The sequence below is a fragment of the Gobius niger genome, assembly GCF_951799975.1.
Source record: "Gobius niger genome assembly, chromosome: 21".
In the NCBI taxonomy this organism is placed as follows: Eukaryota; Metazoa; Chordata; class Actinopteri; order Gobiiformes; family Gobiidae; genus Gobius; species Gobius niger.
Window position 1 is genome coordinate 6799175 of NC_136872.1, and position 16168 is coordinate 6815342.

General features: G+C 43.6%; 2 protein-coding genes across 2 annotated transcripts in view; one reads left to right on the top strand and one right to left on the bottom strand.

The window, feature by feature from the left end:
• otub1b (OTU deubiquitinase, ubiquitin aldehyde binding 1b) overlaps positions 1 to 16168 on the top strand; it is a 191379-nt gene that overhangs the window by 76968 nt on the left and 98243 nt on the right. The window lies entirely within an intron of this gene.
• The window catches only part of LOC306980278 (RAS guanyl-releasing protein 2-like), a 41952-nt gene that overhangs the window by 3253 nt on the left and 22531 nt on the right, over positions 1 to 16168 (bottom strand). The window contains exons 8-15 of the mRNA XM_079579611.1: positions 14137 to 14253; positions 12074 to 12355; positions 10765 to 10839; positions 10522 to 10644; positions 9053 to 9168; positions 8816 to 8957; positions 3928 to 3964; positions 788 to 946 (exon numbers count right to left, since the gene is read on the bottom strand). Of these exons, the coding sequence (XP_079435737.1) occupies positions 788 to 946; positions 3928 to 3964; positions 8816 to 8957; positions 9053 to 9168; positions 10522 to 10644; positions 10765 to 10839; positions 12074 to 12355; positions 14137 to 14253 (1051 nt within the window). The remainder of the gene's footprint in view (positions 1 to 787; positions 947 to 3927; positions 3965 to 8815; positions 8958 to 9052; positions 9169 to 10521; positions 10645 to 10764; positions 10840 to 12073; positions 12356 to 14136; positions 14254 to 16168) is intronic.

Consider the following 16168-nt stretch of genomic DNA (forward strand, 5'->3'; position numbering starts at 1 on the left):
AGCATCTCAGTTCTTCAGAGGGATGAGTATAAGCATAGAAATGATAGACAAACCGCTAGCTTCTGTATATGAGCCTGTTCCTACAAATGCGCACTTCGTTTGAATTGAGCGTTCTTTCCCCATACAAATGAATGGTGAAGCCAGTCCCTATATTAAAGTATGGTGGGGTATATTTATATAATTTCTGTGGCTTCTCAGTCATAGACATATTATATGATGTTTGGTGAGCAGAGATGTGAATCCGACCACACACAAAGCAGATACTTAACGCAATATGGTTTAGCATTTAGCTCAGAGGCCACTTTTACACGCTAATTCTTATCTAAAGTAAAAATCTAAAATGGTTTGAACATTCATTAATGATTTCTAACTAGGCTTTAGCCTCACCTAAATGCGGTCGACAGGTTAACGACATCTGTAAACATCTGGATCGTTCATAATTTGCGATGTTTGATGGCTAAATGCTAACGGCTAAAGGGAAAACACATTGAACGTGCTGAAAACGTTCTCGGACTAGCCGGCTTCCTAACATTCTGCATACCTTTTTATGTCTATGAGTTTAAGCATGTTTCACTACTTTCAAATTGTCATAGTAACAGCAACTGGTGTGCCAGCTCACAGTTGATAAAAATGCTTTATAATTAATCAAACATAAGAAATTGTTTTCTATTGGTAGAATAGAAATAAACATTTTGATGATGCTTGTGGAAAATGACTTGGAATCTTCTATCTGAAACCATAAGCCCCACTCACTGCTACCCTCTGTCATCCAACAGTGCCGTCTCACCTGAGTCCTGCAGGCTGGCCGGGGCGTTGGCGGGCGGGGGGAAGCTGTAGGACCGCGCCGAAAGTGCCGGCGGGGTCTCGTGGCTGATGCTCTTTGTCCTCTTCCGGCACTCCACCGCCAGGCGGCCGCGGCACGCTTTGTGGCAGTTCACCCCGCAGGCTGCATGGGGCGACAGACAGGGAGGCAGGGAGCATATCCGGGACAGGGGCCGGGGGCCATGGGAGGGGCGGGGGAGGGGTAGAGAGCGGTGGCGGGACAGGAGGCAGAAGGGAGAGTTGGGCAGGTCAGATAAAGGGATGAACAGAGTGGGAGCAAACGGGAGAGCTAGCGGGGACGCTATCGTGCGGCTACAGGAGCATGAGAACTCGCACACGGAGGTGGTCAAGGCAACGCTACTGGACAGGAGCTCAGCGACTTTGGAGAGGTCTGAGGGGGGAGCGATGGACGGACATTTAAATTTCGATTCAAAAGTGGCAATCATGTAGGCCTAGATGTGTATGGATTGTGGTCTGATAGATAATTTCACACAAGCACCGGGAATATTTAATCAAATGTTAGTAAGACTTTTTGACTTTTAGGCTCACAATGGAGAACATAAACCCCAAAAAAGTAGCTAGTTGTAGTCATTCCTTATGTATACATCCCCAACCTGTCAGACCCGAACCCATGACACTGAATAAAGGGACAGTTTTATCCACTACACCTACAGTGCCTCTCGAAAGTATTCATACACCTTGAACTTTTGCACATTTTGTCATGTTTACAGCTCTAAACATAAAGATTTTATTTTGATTTTTTTACTGAACGTTCACACACAAGTAACAGACAACTGTGAAGTGAAAGCAAAATGATACATGATTCTGTTTGTTTTTTTTAAATAGAAAACCGAAAAGTGGGGCTTGCATAAGTATTCATACAGCATGCATGAATACTTTGTGGAACCCCCTTTTGCTTTAATAACAGCAGTAAGTCTTTTGGGTCTGACTCTACAAGATTAGCACATATAGAGACTGACATTTTTAGCCCATTCATCTTTACAAAACAACTCAAGCTCTGTCACATTAGACGGAGAGCGTTTGTGAACAGCAGTTTTCAGACCTTTCCACAGATTTTCAATAGGATTTAGGTCAGGACTTTGACTGGGCCATTTTAACTCATTAACATGTTTTTATTAAACCATTCCATTGTAGATTTATCTTGTGTTTAGGGTCATTGTCCTGCTGGAAGGTGAATCTCCGCCCCAGCCTCAGTTCTCTTGCTGACTCCAGCAGGTTTTCCTCCAAAATGTCCCCAAATTTGGCTCCATCCATCTTCACAACTATGCTTACAATCTCCCCAGTCCCCGCTGAGGAAAAGCAGCCCCACAGCATGATGCTCCCCCCCGTATATTTGACACTGGGGATGGTGCACTCAGGACGATGAGCAGTGTCAGGTTTGCTCCATACATAACGTTTTGCATTTGGGCCAATAAGTTAAATTTTTGTCTCATCTGACCAAAGCTCCTTCTTCCACATGGAGCTGTGTGCTCCATATGACTTCTAGCAAACTTCAAACGTGATTTCTCATGGCGTCCTTTCAATAATGACTTTCTTCTTCCACTCGTCCATGAAGGCCAGATCTGTGTAGATACGACTTATAATTGTCCCATGTACAGATTCCCCCAGCTCAGCGGCAGGACTTCACAGATCCTCCAGAGTTTTCTTGGGGAACTTGGTTGCATTTCTGACCAGTGCTCTCTTTGTTCGGTTTGTTAGTTTTGGTGAACGACCGTGTCTTGGTAAGTTCTCAGTGGTGCTATGCTCTTTCCATTTCTGAATGATGGATTGAACAGTTGCTCCGGGAGATGTTTAAATCTTGGGAAATCTTTGTATAACTTAACGCTGCTTTAAACTTCTTCACAGCTTTATCCCTGACCTCTCTGGTGCTCCTTGACATGATGTTGTTTAGTGACCAATACACTCTGACCACAGCTCTGAGGGCCTAAATAACAGCTGAAATTAAACTGAGAGTAGATCACACACAGGTGGCCTCTATTTAATGGTTAGGCCAAGGTGTGAACATTCTGGAGTCATGAGGAATGTTATAAAGGCAATTCAATGCTCTCAGAAAATGCTGTATGAATACTTATGCAAGCCCCACTTTTCACTTTTCTATTTTTTGAAAAATAACAGAATCATGTATCTTTTTGCTTTCACTTAACAGCTGTTTGTGACTTATGTGTGGACGTTCAGTAAAAAAATCAAAATAAAATCTTTATGTTTAGGGTTGTAAACATGACAAAATGTGCAAAAGTTCAAGGTGTATGAATACTTACGAGAGGCACTGTATTTCTTGCTTTTCCAAGGTCTTCCTAATATCCCAATCCTGCATGAGTTCATAAGCACGCTTCAAAACTTTCATGCAGTCTCCCTATAATGCTTACAATATTAGCTTCCATCAAGCTAATTGTTTTTAGCATTGGTGCTACTTCCAGGTTTACAAGCACTTTTACTAAGCTAAAAACAAACATGTGTCTGTAAATACAATAAGTACAGCCCCTTTAAACCAAAGAATGCCAGCAGTAAAGGCTCATTAGGGCATTTGTGTTATCTCCACAAGCTTCCCTATAACAATACAGCTACTATCCTCGTAATCATAATATACTACAGGCCTTGTGTGATACATGCATTGACACTATAGTTTAAAGTCGCACAACCTACTCCTTATTTACACTACGTAACTCCAATCTATAATAATGCAATATCCAAACCAGCTCCCAACAATTGTGCGTCCTGTCACATTTTCCTGCAACTGAACTGAACCAGGGCCAGATAATCCCCGCTGTTGCTACGTTACTGCGGTCTGATGTCTGAGCATGTTCGCTTTTCCAACGCGCTTTCGTCGGCCCCACCTGAAATTAGCATGTTCTAATGAGCCCGTCTGTCTGTGACACGGGAAATTAATTACGTGGCAAAGCACAGTGGGCATGTAATAAGGTACTGTGGCATTCACGAGATCCTGAGACACATCTGGAACCTCTTATCTCCCCAGGTTCCGATCAAAGAGGAATATGTTCCATTCATTAAAAAAAAACATATCAAACGTGACAGCTTATGCCGCCATCTTTGTTTGAGAATTTCAGAAAAATCTTTATACCTTACCTTTACACTTGTATCCTTGTTTGTAGAACCCCCAGATCTGCAATGACACAAAGCATGGTTGAGAAGGAACTTCATGTTCACCTGTACGTTATAAACTCTATCACTCAAGTTTCATCTATTTCCTGAAGTTATGTACAACACAAAATGAGGGTTCAAAGAATATACTCGTCAACAATTTGCGTGAGCCCTCATTTGGAGAAGAACTTTCCATCTGTACTGGGTCGTTTCACCAAAGTCCCTTGAGGTGAGTTGCAAAACGTCAACACTTGGGCAATTCAGTACAGATGACAGATAAAGCACCTTTGTCTTCTCATGCGGTGCTAAGGCTGATCTGTGATGGAACATATGAAGTGCAGTGGTGCAGTAGGACCTGCAGAAGAGTGGGCAATAAACAGAAAGTAGCTTCATTTGACCTCAGCCCCACAGTGCCACAAAACCTGTCAGCCAGTCACTCACACAGCGGTCTGGGAATGTTTTTCTCTAAAAACTCCCCATGTAAAGAATCACCTTTTTTGGGGGGAACCTTTTTCACAACAAGGGCCAAATCGATGTCTGTAAAGTACATATACAGCCTGAGATTCCCCACCCCTGTTTCAAATATATCGTAGACTGTAGTGCACTCACATGCAGGTGTGAGTGAACACCTCGCTGCAGATCAGGTGTACTATGGCGTGGGGAAACTACAGGGCAGCATTTCCGAATGTTCAACAGAATGAATGCCAAACACTGGTAATAATGGATTTCTGCAACAAACACCGACCAATATCAAGACAGTACTTGAATATTAGTCAGATCAGTTTGATTAATCATAGATTTGACAGAGGAAAACAGCCAGGATTATTGCTGACTAAAGGTAGACTAGAACTAAACTAAAAGTAATTAAAGGGCCTATATCATGCAAAATCGACTTTTGGGAGCTTTTAACCATGTTGTTATGCTATTTCCTTATCAAAAACACCCCCAGAGTGTTTTTTGGCTTCATTCACGCAGTTCTCAGCAGTCCTCCTGAATCCTGCTTTCTGAGCAGCTGCTCCGCCCTCTCCTGGAACATGACTAATCTTCTGACGTCAGAACAGAACGGAAGTGCTCGACCTCTGTAATGTAATGCCTGTGCGGCCTGATTTGAATTTGTAAAAGAGCTTTTTCATTATTTCTGTTATACCGTCAATGGTGATAAGAAAGACATTTTTTTTTAAAAAGGAAGTGCTGGACGTGTCCGCGCCACGCTGCCCCTGTGGGGTTAACAAACACACCCCTGGAGTGTCTGAACAGATGTCATGTTTGCACCTAAAGCTGTGAAGAAGGAGCTCTTTCTAACCTACTCTGGACACCTGTTCTGTTTTCTTACCTAACGAAAATGCAGCGAAAATGCGCGCTTGGCTGCGAGAGGTACAGGACTAAAGAAGAGGCCACTCACCAGAAGTTGTAATTTCTTTCTGGGATTCAGCGACTATCAGCCAAAATAATGTTTGTCTGTCACCGTCACTTCACTGATAGATGCTTGGTGAACCTTGACCAGAACCGAAGTGGATGAACTTTTATAATCAGCGACGACGGAGAGGCCAGAGCGGTGGTGAGTCAATCCAAACGCATGTTAGCGTGTGTGTTAGCCATTTATGAAGCTGTGCTGTAAATGTCAACTCCTTATAACTGCAGTGTGAAGTAACTTCACTTTTTGCTGTGATATTATATTTCTACTACTGCAAAAGTTGCATCGGCTGTCTGCCTTTAAAGATGCTCTAATCCGTGAGCCGGCCTGGAATTGTTGCATTTCCGCATTGCATCGAGAGATGCCCTCCTTTGGAAACTGAGTTCTAACTTTGTACTTTGTAAAACTAGGTTACTAAGGGCTGAAACGATGTTTTAATCAAATGGCCATGCAACAATAAAGACCTTTCACATTTTCTTTTCTTTGAGTGCCTCAGGTGTGTTTCTTTTTAAAGTAATTTGCCATATACCAAAGCGACATTGTTTGAAAGAACCAGTATATCTAAATACCACTCCTGCATGTTTTAGTTTGCTTCAAACGAAGCTACACTGTGTAAAAAAAAATTTTTAAAATATGAAAATCTAAAAGTTTGAGGACCATTGCCCTAGGCCTTAGTGGCGCACATGTTATTGGACTTTTGAACTTAATCTAAGCCAAACTGCAGAAACATTACGTCGTGTAAAGTGCACTGCAAAACTGGGTGGCCATTGCACAGGTGAGGAACACAGTGGGCAGAGCGGGGACTTCAATGGGCCCCCGAGCCAGTGGGGAACAATAAGATGAAAGGGAGACATCTGAGGGACAGCAAATATCCTGACCTCTCCACACACACACACACACACACACACACACGCACACACACACGCACACGCACACGCACACGGACACGGACACGCACACGCACACGCACACGCACACGCACACGCACACACACACACTTATACAACACACATGTGGACTGTATACTGCTGTAGGAGAGGCTCTGAATGCAGCTATGTCCACAGAGCGGCCCACACACTCTGACCTTTCACTGCAGTCAATCCGAAACACAATGCGCCGCAGACAGAAGCAGGAAGACCCCTATGGAGCGACAGAAAGAGCTGGTAGAATGGGTGATTTCCCTGGGTAAAAGTTTCGAAAACAGAACCCTGTACGAACACGGGAGGCTGGAGTAGGTTAATCACAGAGCTGAGATAAATTGGCTGACCTTCTCCTTTCTGACTTTAGGACGCCATGGAGATCCTCCATGTTCAGATTCACCCGGATTTAAATGAAAAACGATCACAGGAGACAGAGAAAGAGCGCTCTTTAAGGGATGCTGTTTGGAGTGTCCTCCGTTTAAAACGAGATGTAAGTCCTCATCTGTAGCTCAATAGCATGCTAACAAATCAATAGAGCAGTGATAAAAGTAACATGTCCCCTTTAAGACAATTTGAATTATAACATTTTCAAGAACAATTCTCAAATTCAAAGCAATTATTTTACATCCTTCACAAAAAAAAAAAAAAGTCATGTCCGTAGGCGCTTCCATTATGTGACTTTTTTCTGAGAAGCGTTTCTGAATGGTGGCAGATAAGCAGCGTGTCCATTCCCTGTCAAGTCTGTGTGACGCTAGCAGATAGCGCACTTCCTCTCCTCTCTCTGTCCTCCTTTATTTTTCCCCTCTTCTCTCCCACTCTGCCCAAAAAACAACACCCTTCACAGCACTTCAATTTATTTCAGCACTTGCGCTCCTGAGAAAACATTGCACAATCCCCTCGGCCTCGTAATGACAAAAATCATTTGTAGCTGTTTTTCCCACAAATAATTTCAGCGTCCTGATTAGCTGCAAACAGAGTGCTGTTGTGAATTTTCCGGCGTACCGGGGTTTAGTTCAGTGAGCTTTGTTGTAAATTGAAAAGCAGATGGAATTGAAAATGTTGCTCTCACATAAAAACTTTTGCAGCTATTTAGCCTCATTTTGTTTTAATCTTCGCTCTCTTCTATGCTAGCAACTGCTCCCTAATACATTTTAAAAAATAATATATTCTATATATGAAACACAAAACTTTCTTCCACATTTTTAAAGCCTATTATTCATGATCAGACCCCTTTTGAGCTGTTCTCCGCACAACGTGTATTCATCACAGTGCCATGGATTTGTTAGCCTGGTGTTAGCCAACACTGCAAGCTCTTTTGTAAATTGCTCAAATAAACTAAACTAAACTAAACTAAACTGTTGTCCCCATTGCTGCCTGCAGAGGGAGCTCCAGGCCCTTTCGAAAAAAAACCAAAAATATCTTAAAGAATGGTTTTGAACCTATGTCACACTGTCTACTTTAAGTTACTTTCTGAAACACCAATATTAAAGAGACTAGATGCAATTTGGCCATTTTATACTCACTACTGCCACCTCAGGTCATACGTGTAACTGCACCTTCTATATTAAGCTCGTGCATGACAGCACTTCAGACCCGAAGTAACAACTTTTTGAGTGACAGTGCAGGATTTTAGAGGCAGTTGTGGTGAACAGGTCTGAGCTCATTCTACACATGACTGGAACAAACAAGCGTGCTTATAAACTCTGTATAGTCCCTTTAAGCTTTCCTCAATTGTTTCACAAAGTTGGAATAGTGAAGGATATCGCCTACTCCTTTAATCACAATTAAATGCCGACTCGCTGTCTGTGGATACAGAACACACCATTGGGATCTCACCGCACCACATAGTTCACATGCACAACTACAACACACCACCACCGGACCCATCATCTCGCCCAATTACCGCCCCGACACATTTTCCCAGAATGCAACTGTAGCAGCGGCCATAGCTCAAGGTAATTGGCAGCGGGCACGGGGGGAGAAGACAAACAAATCATAATGAAGCGGACGGCGGAGGGCTGAAAAGGTGAGCGTGCGTGAGCTGTAGTGTTTCTCCGGCGGGTATCTATGGAATCAATTTGAGTAAACAATTCAACACCGGATCAATGTGAGGCGATCAGACAAAGGCAGCTGCAGGGTCATCGTCTGGTTGCTATGGGGACGTGGCGGGATGCCTACACACCAGCAACATGTGTTTTTCCCCTTAGAGATCACGTAAACGCCTCAAGCTATCTGAGCCTGTTCCTACAAATGCGCACTTCTGTAGCCAATGGCTTCTCGGACCCGTTTGAATTGAGCGCCTTCTATCCCCATACAAATACATGGAGAAGCCAGGCCCTATATTAAAGTATGGCGAGGTGTGACTAGGGCTGGGTTGAAAGAAGTGTAGGTACATACTAGTATCGAAAATCTTCAATCCTGAAATCCCTAAAGCTTTGATGATGTTTAGTGGCTACGATCTAAATAGGATGAAATAGAAAAGGTATGCATGGGAATGGGTGTGCTAATCCTTGAAAAAACAAAAAACAACTTCACTTACAAATCCAGCGCAGTGCTCACAGAAGGTAGGCTTGACATAGGTGGCCTCTGTGAACGAGTGGATGAAGCCCATTTTACAGTTGAGCAGGGAGCTGGCCTTCATGAAGTAGTCAATCATCTCCTCCCGGCTGATCTTCCCATCACTGTGAACAGAAGAAAAAAAAAAAAGGTTTTCCGAGTCAAGAATCTGTCTGTGTGATTTAGGAGTAAATATTAAGCGAATCCATTTGCCGCTCACTGGTTCTTGTCCAGCTCGCCGAACTTGCTGAGGTAAGGGAAGTTGTTTCTGATGGCCTCGAACTCGTCTTGGGAAATATGGCCGTCGCCGTCTGCGTCGAAGTTCTTGAAGACGGACTAGAAAAGACGCCAATAGAATCTTGGTTAAGGAGCCCATGTTTTGCACTGACCAGGCTTTTTAAACATCTTTGGCTACATTAGCATTAGCATTATCAATATGCCTAGAGCAGGGGTTGGAAAATCCACTTTTGGCACTAGGGGATTTTATTTGGCACGAGGAGCTGGTTGGATCACCTGGCTTAATAGAGTATATTTTCTCACTTTTAAATATATACAAGCAAATAATTCAGGCCTTGATAGGTGAGCTAAACAGTCCAATAGAGCCCCTGACTAAACTCCTCAGAGCCAGAAGGAACAAACGTACAGAACGTACTGAAGCAATAATGATAAAATGATTTTACAAAACATTTTCTTATATACAAAAAAACATGCATATTACACAGGTGTGCCACAATAAAAAGCCACACCGAAACATTCAGTTTTACACCAAGCACAATGCCGCAGATGTCGGAAGTTTCGAGGGAGCGTGTAATTGGCAGGCTTGTCGCGGGAATGCCCACCAGAGCTGTTGGCCGTGCATTGACTGATAATTTCTCTACCATAAGCCATCTCCAAAGGCGTTTCAGAGAACTTGGCAGCACATCCAACCGGCTGCACAACCACAGACCACGTGTGACCACAACACACCACCACCACCACCTCCTCATCCAGCCACCCGGACGCGTCGAGTCGCCTTCTGTACCGAAATGCGCCGGTGTAAATAAAGTTGCTTTGAAGAATTTCTGCAGAACCTGTCAGGAACCGTGTCGGAGATGCTCATCTGCATAACCTAACCCTCATCATTTGCGCTACAGTTACAGGATTCTTGGAGCAGCTGAAAAAAAGTTTGCTGTGTTTGTGAAATGCGCTTCTTTTTTTGGACTGGGCTGTACACGAGCAGCAACAATGCAGGAAGGAAACACGAAGTTTATCAAACGACCGCCGCTGATGCTCTTGATTCATCAGGAGGTTAACACTGACACACGTTGTAGATGTCACCTTAAAATGCAGATAGGTGTGGTGACACATGCAAGATCGCTGGTGTACCATGTTGCGTTTTGAGTTGCCCACGGACTGCGCCAGGCGGAAGAGCTTGTGAAATAAAAAAAATATGGTGTGGATAATCTGTAATGCTTTTCTGCTTTGTGCACCAGCGTGGGTCAGTGTGGGCCACCAGCACTGGGTCGCTCTGGGAAACTTCTTCTATAACCTTTAATCATTATTCTTAACCCCACCGTGCACTTAAGCCGTGATGACCACTTGCAATGATGCTCCCCCTGCCCTGATTGTATGTTACCATAGCAACCGCCATTAAAAAAAACAAACACCCGATCCACTGGTAATGAACATGAAATTGGCTTTTTTTTTTACCTCCACCATCTTCTCTATGTGCTTCTTGATCACGGTTGGGTCCGCACTCGGCTTGACCGACACCGCCCAGTCGTCGATCATGGTGGGCTTGGGTTCAGGAGGGGGGGTGGGGCTGGAGTTCTGCTGCGAAATGACAAACATAAACACCAGAGATCAATATCAGACAGACAGACAGACAGGCGACTATGCAAACGCGAGGAACGGAGTGGCCGATTGATCTTTTGGTTTTGAGTCATGCCTCACCACTGGTTTCCGAGGCTCTCTTTGTAAAGACATCTGGTAGATCTCCTCTTCAGTGTGATACTGGTCCAGGGACACCTAGAAAAAAAGAGTATTAGCAACTCTAACTTTGTTTTCTGGGGGTTGTATCATTCTTTTCTCAAGTATTTGGTATACATTTTCAACTGCATTTAGTTCCCTATCTTACGTTGTGTTAAGACCTTTGCAGCAAATATTTTTGCCCTTTCCCGTATAATTTTGACGGCGATAGGACAACTGTGTTACGGATTAAGAGCGTGGGCAGAGTGGTTCCTATTAACATAGAGCCGTGGGAGGGGCATAGACGAGCTGGGTGGCTGTGCACTGATCAGAAGTGGTCAGTAACTTTACTTACGTTTTTGAGGATCTGTACTTTACTCGAATTGTATGTTTGTTGAGGACTTACCACTACATTTGAAAGATAAACATAATACTTTCTAGTCCACTACATTTCCTAATAGTGCACACTCCGGAACAGTAGGTGGCGCTGTGTAGATGTACGGTCAATGACATAGACACTGAAGAAGGTTTGTCACAGTTGTGTAGCCATACGGGTGACGAATTTGGGTGCAAAGTATTTTCTACAGTAAATTGTTCAGTACTTTCATGAACTTATCTGACTGGGCAACTTTTACAGTACTATTTGACATGTAGTATGTATCTGTACTTTAACTCAAGTAATGAACTTTTGACCACCTCTCTGGTACTGACAAACAGAGGCAGCCTTATATACTATTCTTTGATGAAAGTATCTTTCTGGTTGCAATTGAATGTAGGTTTCTATAATCATTCACCAAAGTGTTAAGTTTACTTCTACGGCAACAAGAAAGCGGTTTATCTAGCCCCATAAACACTCTGCTATTCAACACTTCCTGCACTACTAATTGCTTTTCCGGCCATTTGTTGACTTAAAGTGTATAGGGTAAGTTCGTACTTCCTCTGTATGTTGTCGAAACAGGTGGTAGAGAAGTTGACTGATTTTAGCTCACTTCACTGAGCGGCCGATAAGGACTGACTGAGAAGGTAATTAGCTATTGACTTTCCACCATTCTCTGTCACTTTGTAATGGAAAATCCCAACAACAAATTCAGTTTGCTGCTCTTCAAACAAAACTTGCTCATGTATCCATTGATAAACTACTGAGGTCATCGAGAGAAAAGTGAATGTCTCTCAACGCCTAACACTGACAAATTGCTGAAATTGGGAAAACTTAATTATTGGTAGTACAGTCCTTTTGTTAAATTGCTGCTTAAAATTGAATTTGATCCTGTGCTTTATGTCCCCCTGCACTCACCGTAAGGAGATTTAGCAAGTCTGTGTTAGCGTCGATGCTCGGCGGCGTGTTTTGGATCAGCGCCAGTTCTTGCAGGATGGCGTACAGCTGTTGCGTTTTGGCCAAGTTCACTCTCGTCTTCTCTTTGTCCGCCCAGTCCGCCAGCGCCACGTGAACGGCGATCAGGTCTTTGAGGTGGACTCCGAGGATCGGAAAGCGAAACCCGGAGCATTCAGAGAAGCGTTTACGGTAGTGGCTGTAGTTCCCACAAGACGTGACCAGCTCGATAAGACTGTTGAAAGTCTGTCAAACGAAAAGCATATTCGTATTTAAAGCCATTTCAAGCGCAGTTTTGTTGGCATTGATCATTTGAATGCGTGTCCGACCCCCCAAAAGCAGAACTTTAACTGAACATGATCCTGCATTTAGCATTTAGCTTAGAAGTCATATCTCAAAAGGTCTGTATATTTATTAATGATCTCTAACAAGGCTTTGACCTCACCTAAATTTGGTCGATGGGTTGAAACAGCTGAAAACATCTGGATTGTTTATAATATGGTATGTTTGATAGCTAACATCCATAGGAAAAATACATTGAGCAGGCAAACAAACACTGAAAAATTTCCTGGACAAGCCTGGTTTTACCATACCCTCGTACTCATTTCGTTTCGTACAGAGGGTCTGGATCTTCACAATTGAGCTCCGTTATCAGGTGGGAGGGGTGAACTCCTTTGAAACGATTGGATCTAACTTTTGCTAGCGTTTGGTCGGGACGTAGAAATGCGCCCGAGTGAGTGAAGCAGCCATCATAACTCTTGGGGGCATTCCTTACGCATTCCAAGGCTTCAATTTTAATTTCTGGATATTTGGAAGCTGAGCCAGAACGGATTGAAGAGCTTCCATTTCTTTCGATCTGCCGCCAAACTACAACCAGTAAATGAAGCGCAAATGCTTGACGTCACCTACAAGCCCCGCCTCCCTTTGTCGCTGAATGGTAGATTGAAATTCAACCGATGTTACGCGGCCACTGAGATCAAACCCAGACATACATGTAGGGAAATTATAATTGACCGGAGTTTACTGATGGCTAAGGCCAGGCTATTCCTGGACTAGCCGGCATGCTAACTGTTTACATACGATAGAATGCGGTCCAAGCTCATTCCATACTTTCCAAACACATAACTAGCAAACCAAATACTTCACAGGGATGAGTATTATAAACACGTCTCGGGAGCAATACTGTACTGTCACAGCAATGCAAACAACAACTTGACTAGCAAGATGACGATTAAATAAAAGTTGTAAAAGTTTTCACAAATCTCTGCTTACTGGACTACTATAGATTACTATAAATACATTAAGTTCACTTCATAGCATATTGTGCAAGTTGGAAGATGGGAGGACGCTGCCAACTCCCCACAGAAAGGCCACATTGTTCGGGAATCACACCTGAGACCATCTTGCTGTGAGGACGCTAACCACTAAGCCACTTTAGTTTACACTGCAAAAGCATGAGCACAGAGTTGACACAGGGAGTTTTTTAGCCGCGTTTGGCAGTGGAATGTACACAGATCAGTAGCAGATACAGTTCAGTGCATATGTTAGCATGGTAGCATTTACACAGTGCTCATAGTATAAACAAAGCAGCGCAATTTAGCATCAAGTTAATAGCCTTCATGGTTCAGCCGGCACAAGTTGTGTAATATTTTGAAATGTGTTCTACAAGCCTTGGCCTTGTTGCTTTATTGGAGACTTTGAGCATGTCAGGCACGTCCAGGGAACACCTCCAAGGGCCAATGATCTTATGAGGGTATCAATATACTTAGACAGCAGTACTTGAAAGTCATTCCTCGCTCATTCCATTTCAATAAACTAACAGAAAATGGATAATACTAGTTTTATCATTTGTGTTAAATGTAAATAGTAGTGAGCTTTTTTTCCACTTTTTCATTATTGTCAGCAAGTGTAAATCCATAAACAATGTCTGCTTCTATCACTTAACATGGTGTCATCATAACATTCTGTCCCAAACCCTTTCACATAGTATGTAGATATGTCGACCAGCAGTGTGAAGCACGCCTCACCTTGTTGGTCTCTGCGCTGATGTGGGCCTGTGTGTCTTTCAGTCTGGAGATGGAGCTGTTGCTGAGGCCGCCCACCACCGCCATGAGAGTGTTGAAGTTCTGCAGCTGGAGAAGCTTCTGCGGCACAGCGACACAGAAACAGTTTGTTAAAAAAGGTTAACGCTAAAAAGGGTGGCCGCCTGGTGATAATAGCTACTTCGGTTTTATTTTGAGCTACAATTGTGCACCCGTAGTGCTACTGTATATGGCCAATTCCAACTTGCTCATGTGAACAGTGTAATTCTCCCTGTTTGATGCGTGTACCATATGTTGTTTGTCTCCTATATACCAATTAAAAACAGTGATTTGCTTCAAGGGGCCCTAATGAGCACAACCTGAGTAAACTATGGCAACCGCAAGTGAAAAGGTCAAAAAGTTACCAATAGTGAGGTATCCAAAGGTGGTTAACAAAAGCCTGGATAAAATAGAATTGTTATATTTGCAAATTACATGCCTTTACAAAAAACGCAGTTACATGTGGGTGAATAACATTTCTGCATATTATCTAATTGCAGGTTGCATGAATTAACCTCTTAACCCCCACTTTGATCGAGCGCATTTAGTCAAATCTAAAAGCCTCTGAACAGGTTGCTTGGCCAAAGTAACGCCTCATCTGAACGCTAAGTCCTGCGAAACTGATCCTGACTTATTTTGTTGCTTTGTCCCCACATTGAGATCACGTTTTTGAAGCTTTCGCATGCACCAGTGCGCGTTACATGCTCCCAGTTTGTGAATGGCACTCTGGCCTTCACATGTCGGCGTCTCCCTGTTTAAATCAATGAGGCTGCAGCTGTGTGGGAGGGCTGCCAGGGTGTCCCGTGTGACACTCTCCAATCAATGCGCACCAAAGAGCAGGCCGCCTATGGATGTAATATGGACACTGTGGTTGGTATATTCCTATCATGCAATGTCTGTGGTTTTGAGAGGAACATGTAGCACTAAAACACAGGTCTGGCTAAGAAAACGAATGCTCAGATGACCAAACAGACTAACCACTGGTCCACTTTCACCCCAAACGCCCACACATGCCCTCCTATTGACTCAATTTCTCTCCATCCCCATCGTTTTGAAAATAGATTAAATTCCTAGCCGTGAGCCGGTTCTGTGAGAGGAATCTGAATTGGTTAAAAGTTCAAATCCAAAAGTCACGAGCGGCTCATAATGCGTGGATAACGGGGAGGTTGACGTGAGAGAAAGACCCGGCGCTCCCCGAAGGGAGAGAGCCGTGAAATGTCAAGTGTGTCGCGACAGCCTTCTGTGCCGTCTGCAACACACTCCAATCACAACGGACCAATCTTAGACGCAGCACGGGGGCACGCCGGGGGGTCCAAACCAGCATTTAGGACAAGGATTGAGGACACGCGCGGGATTGGGCGTTAGGGGAATTTAAAACACAGGGAAGACATGCAAACGCTGAAACGCACCTTCTTTTTTGATTATCAGTGGTTTGCTTTTAAGGACCGCCAAAAGCTAGAAACTTATTCGCCATGTCGGAGCAGAACTTGGTAGTAAATATCGGATTTAGACAAACAAACAATCCTCTCAGCCTTAGTGCAGTGCATCCTGGTCCTGTTTTCTTTTCTTTTTTTATATATATAGAAAGGGCATGACTTGTCTCGAGTAAGTGCCAGTCTTATATAACACAGACCACAGCAATAACACTAACACCCTAAATGCAAAACAGTGCTCATGAAATATTCATTTGTATAGACTTTTGTATCAACAGATTTTTGGAACGGCACCTCGCTCCTCCTGTCAGTCATGCACACCTGCAGCTGATTTTTGGTGACTGTGACCGCCATATTTGGATTCAGAAGCCAAAAGTAGGTTCTTCTACGTTTGACAGATCAGAAAGAAATGCCACTTCAATCAGGAACTCCAGAATTCATATACAGATCAGGTTTTAGGTGTGCTGTAAACCAAGCCAGTGACACAGTCCGTTTGCCCTCCTACAGTGGGTGCAGTAGATGCTGTTCCCTGGGTTAGACAATTC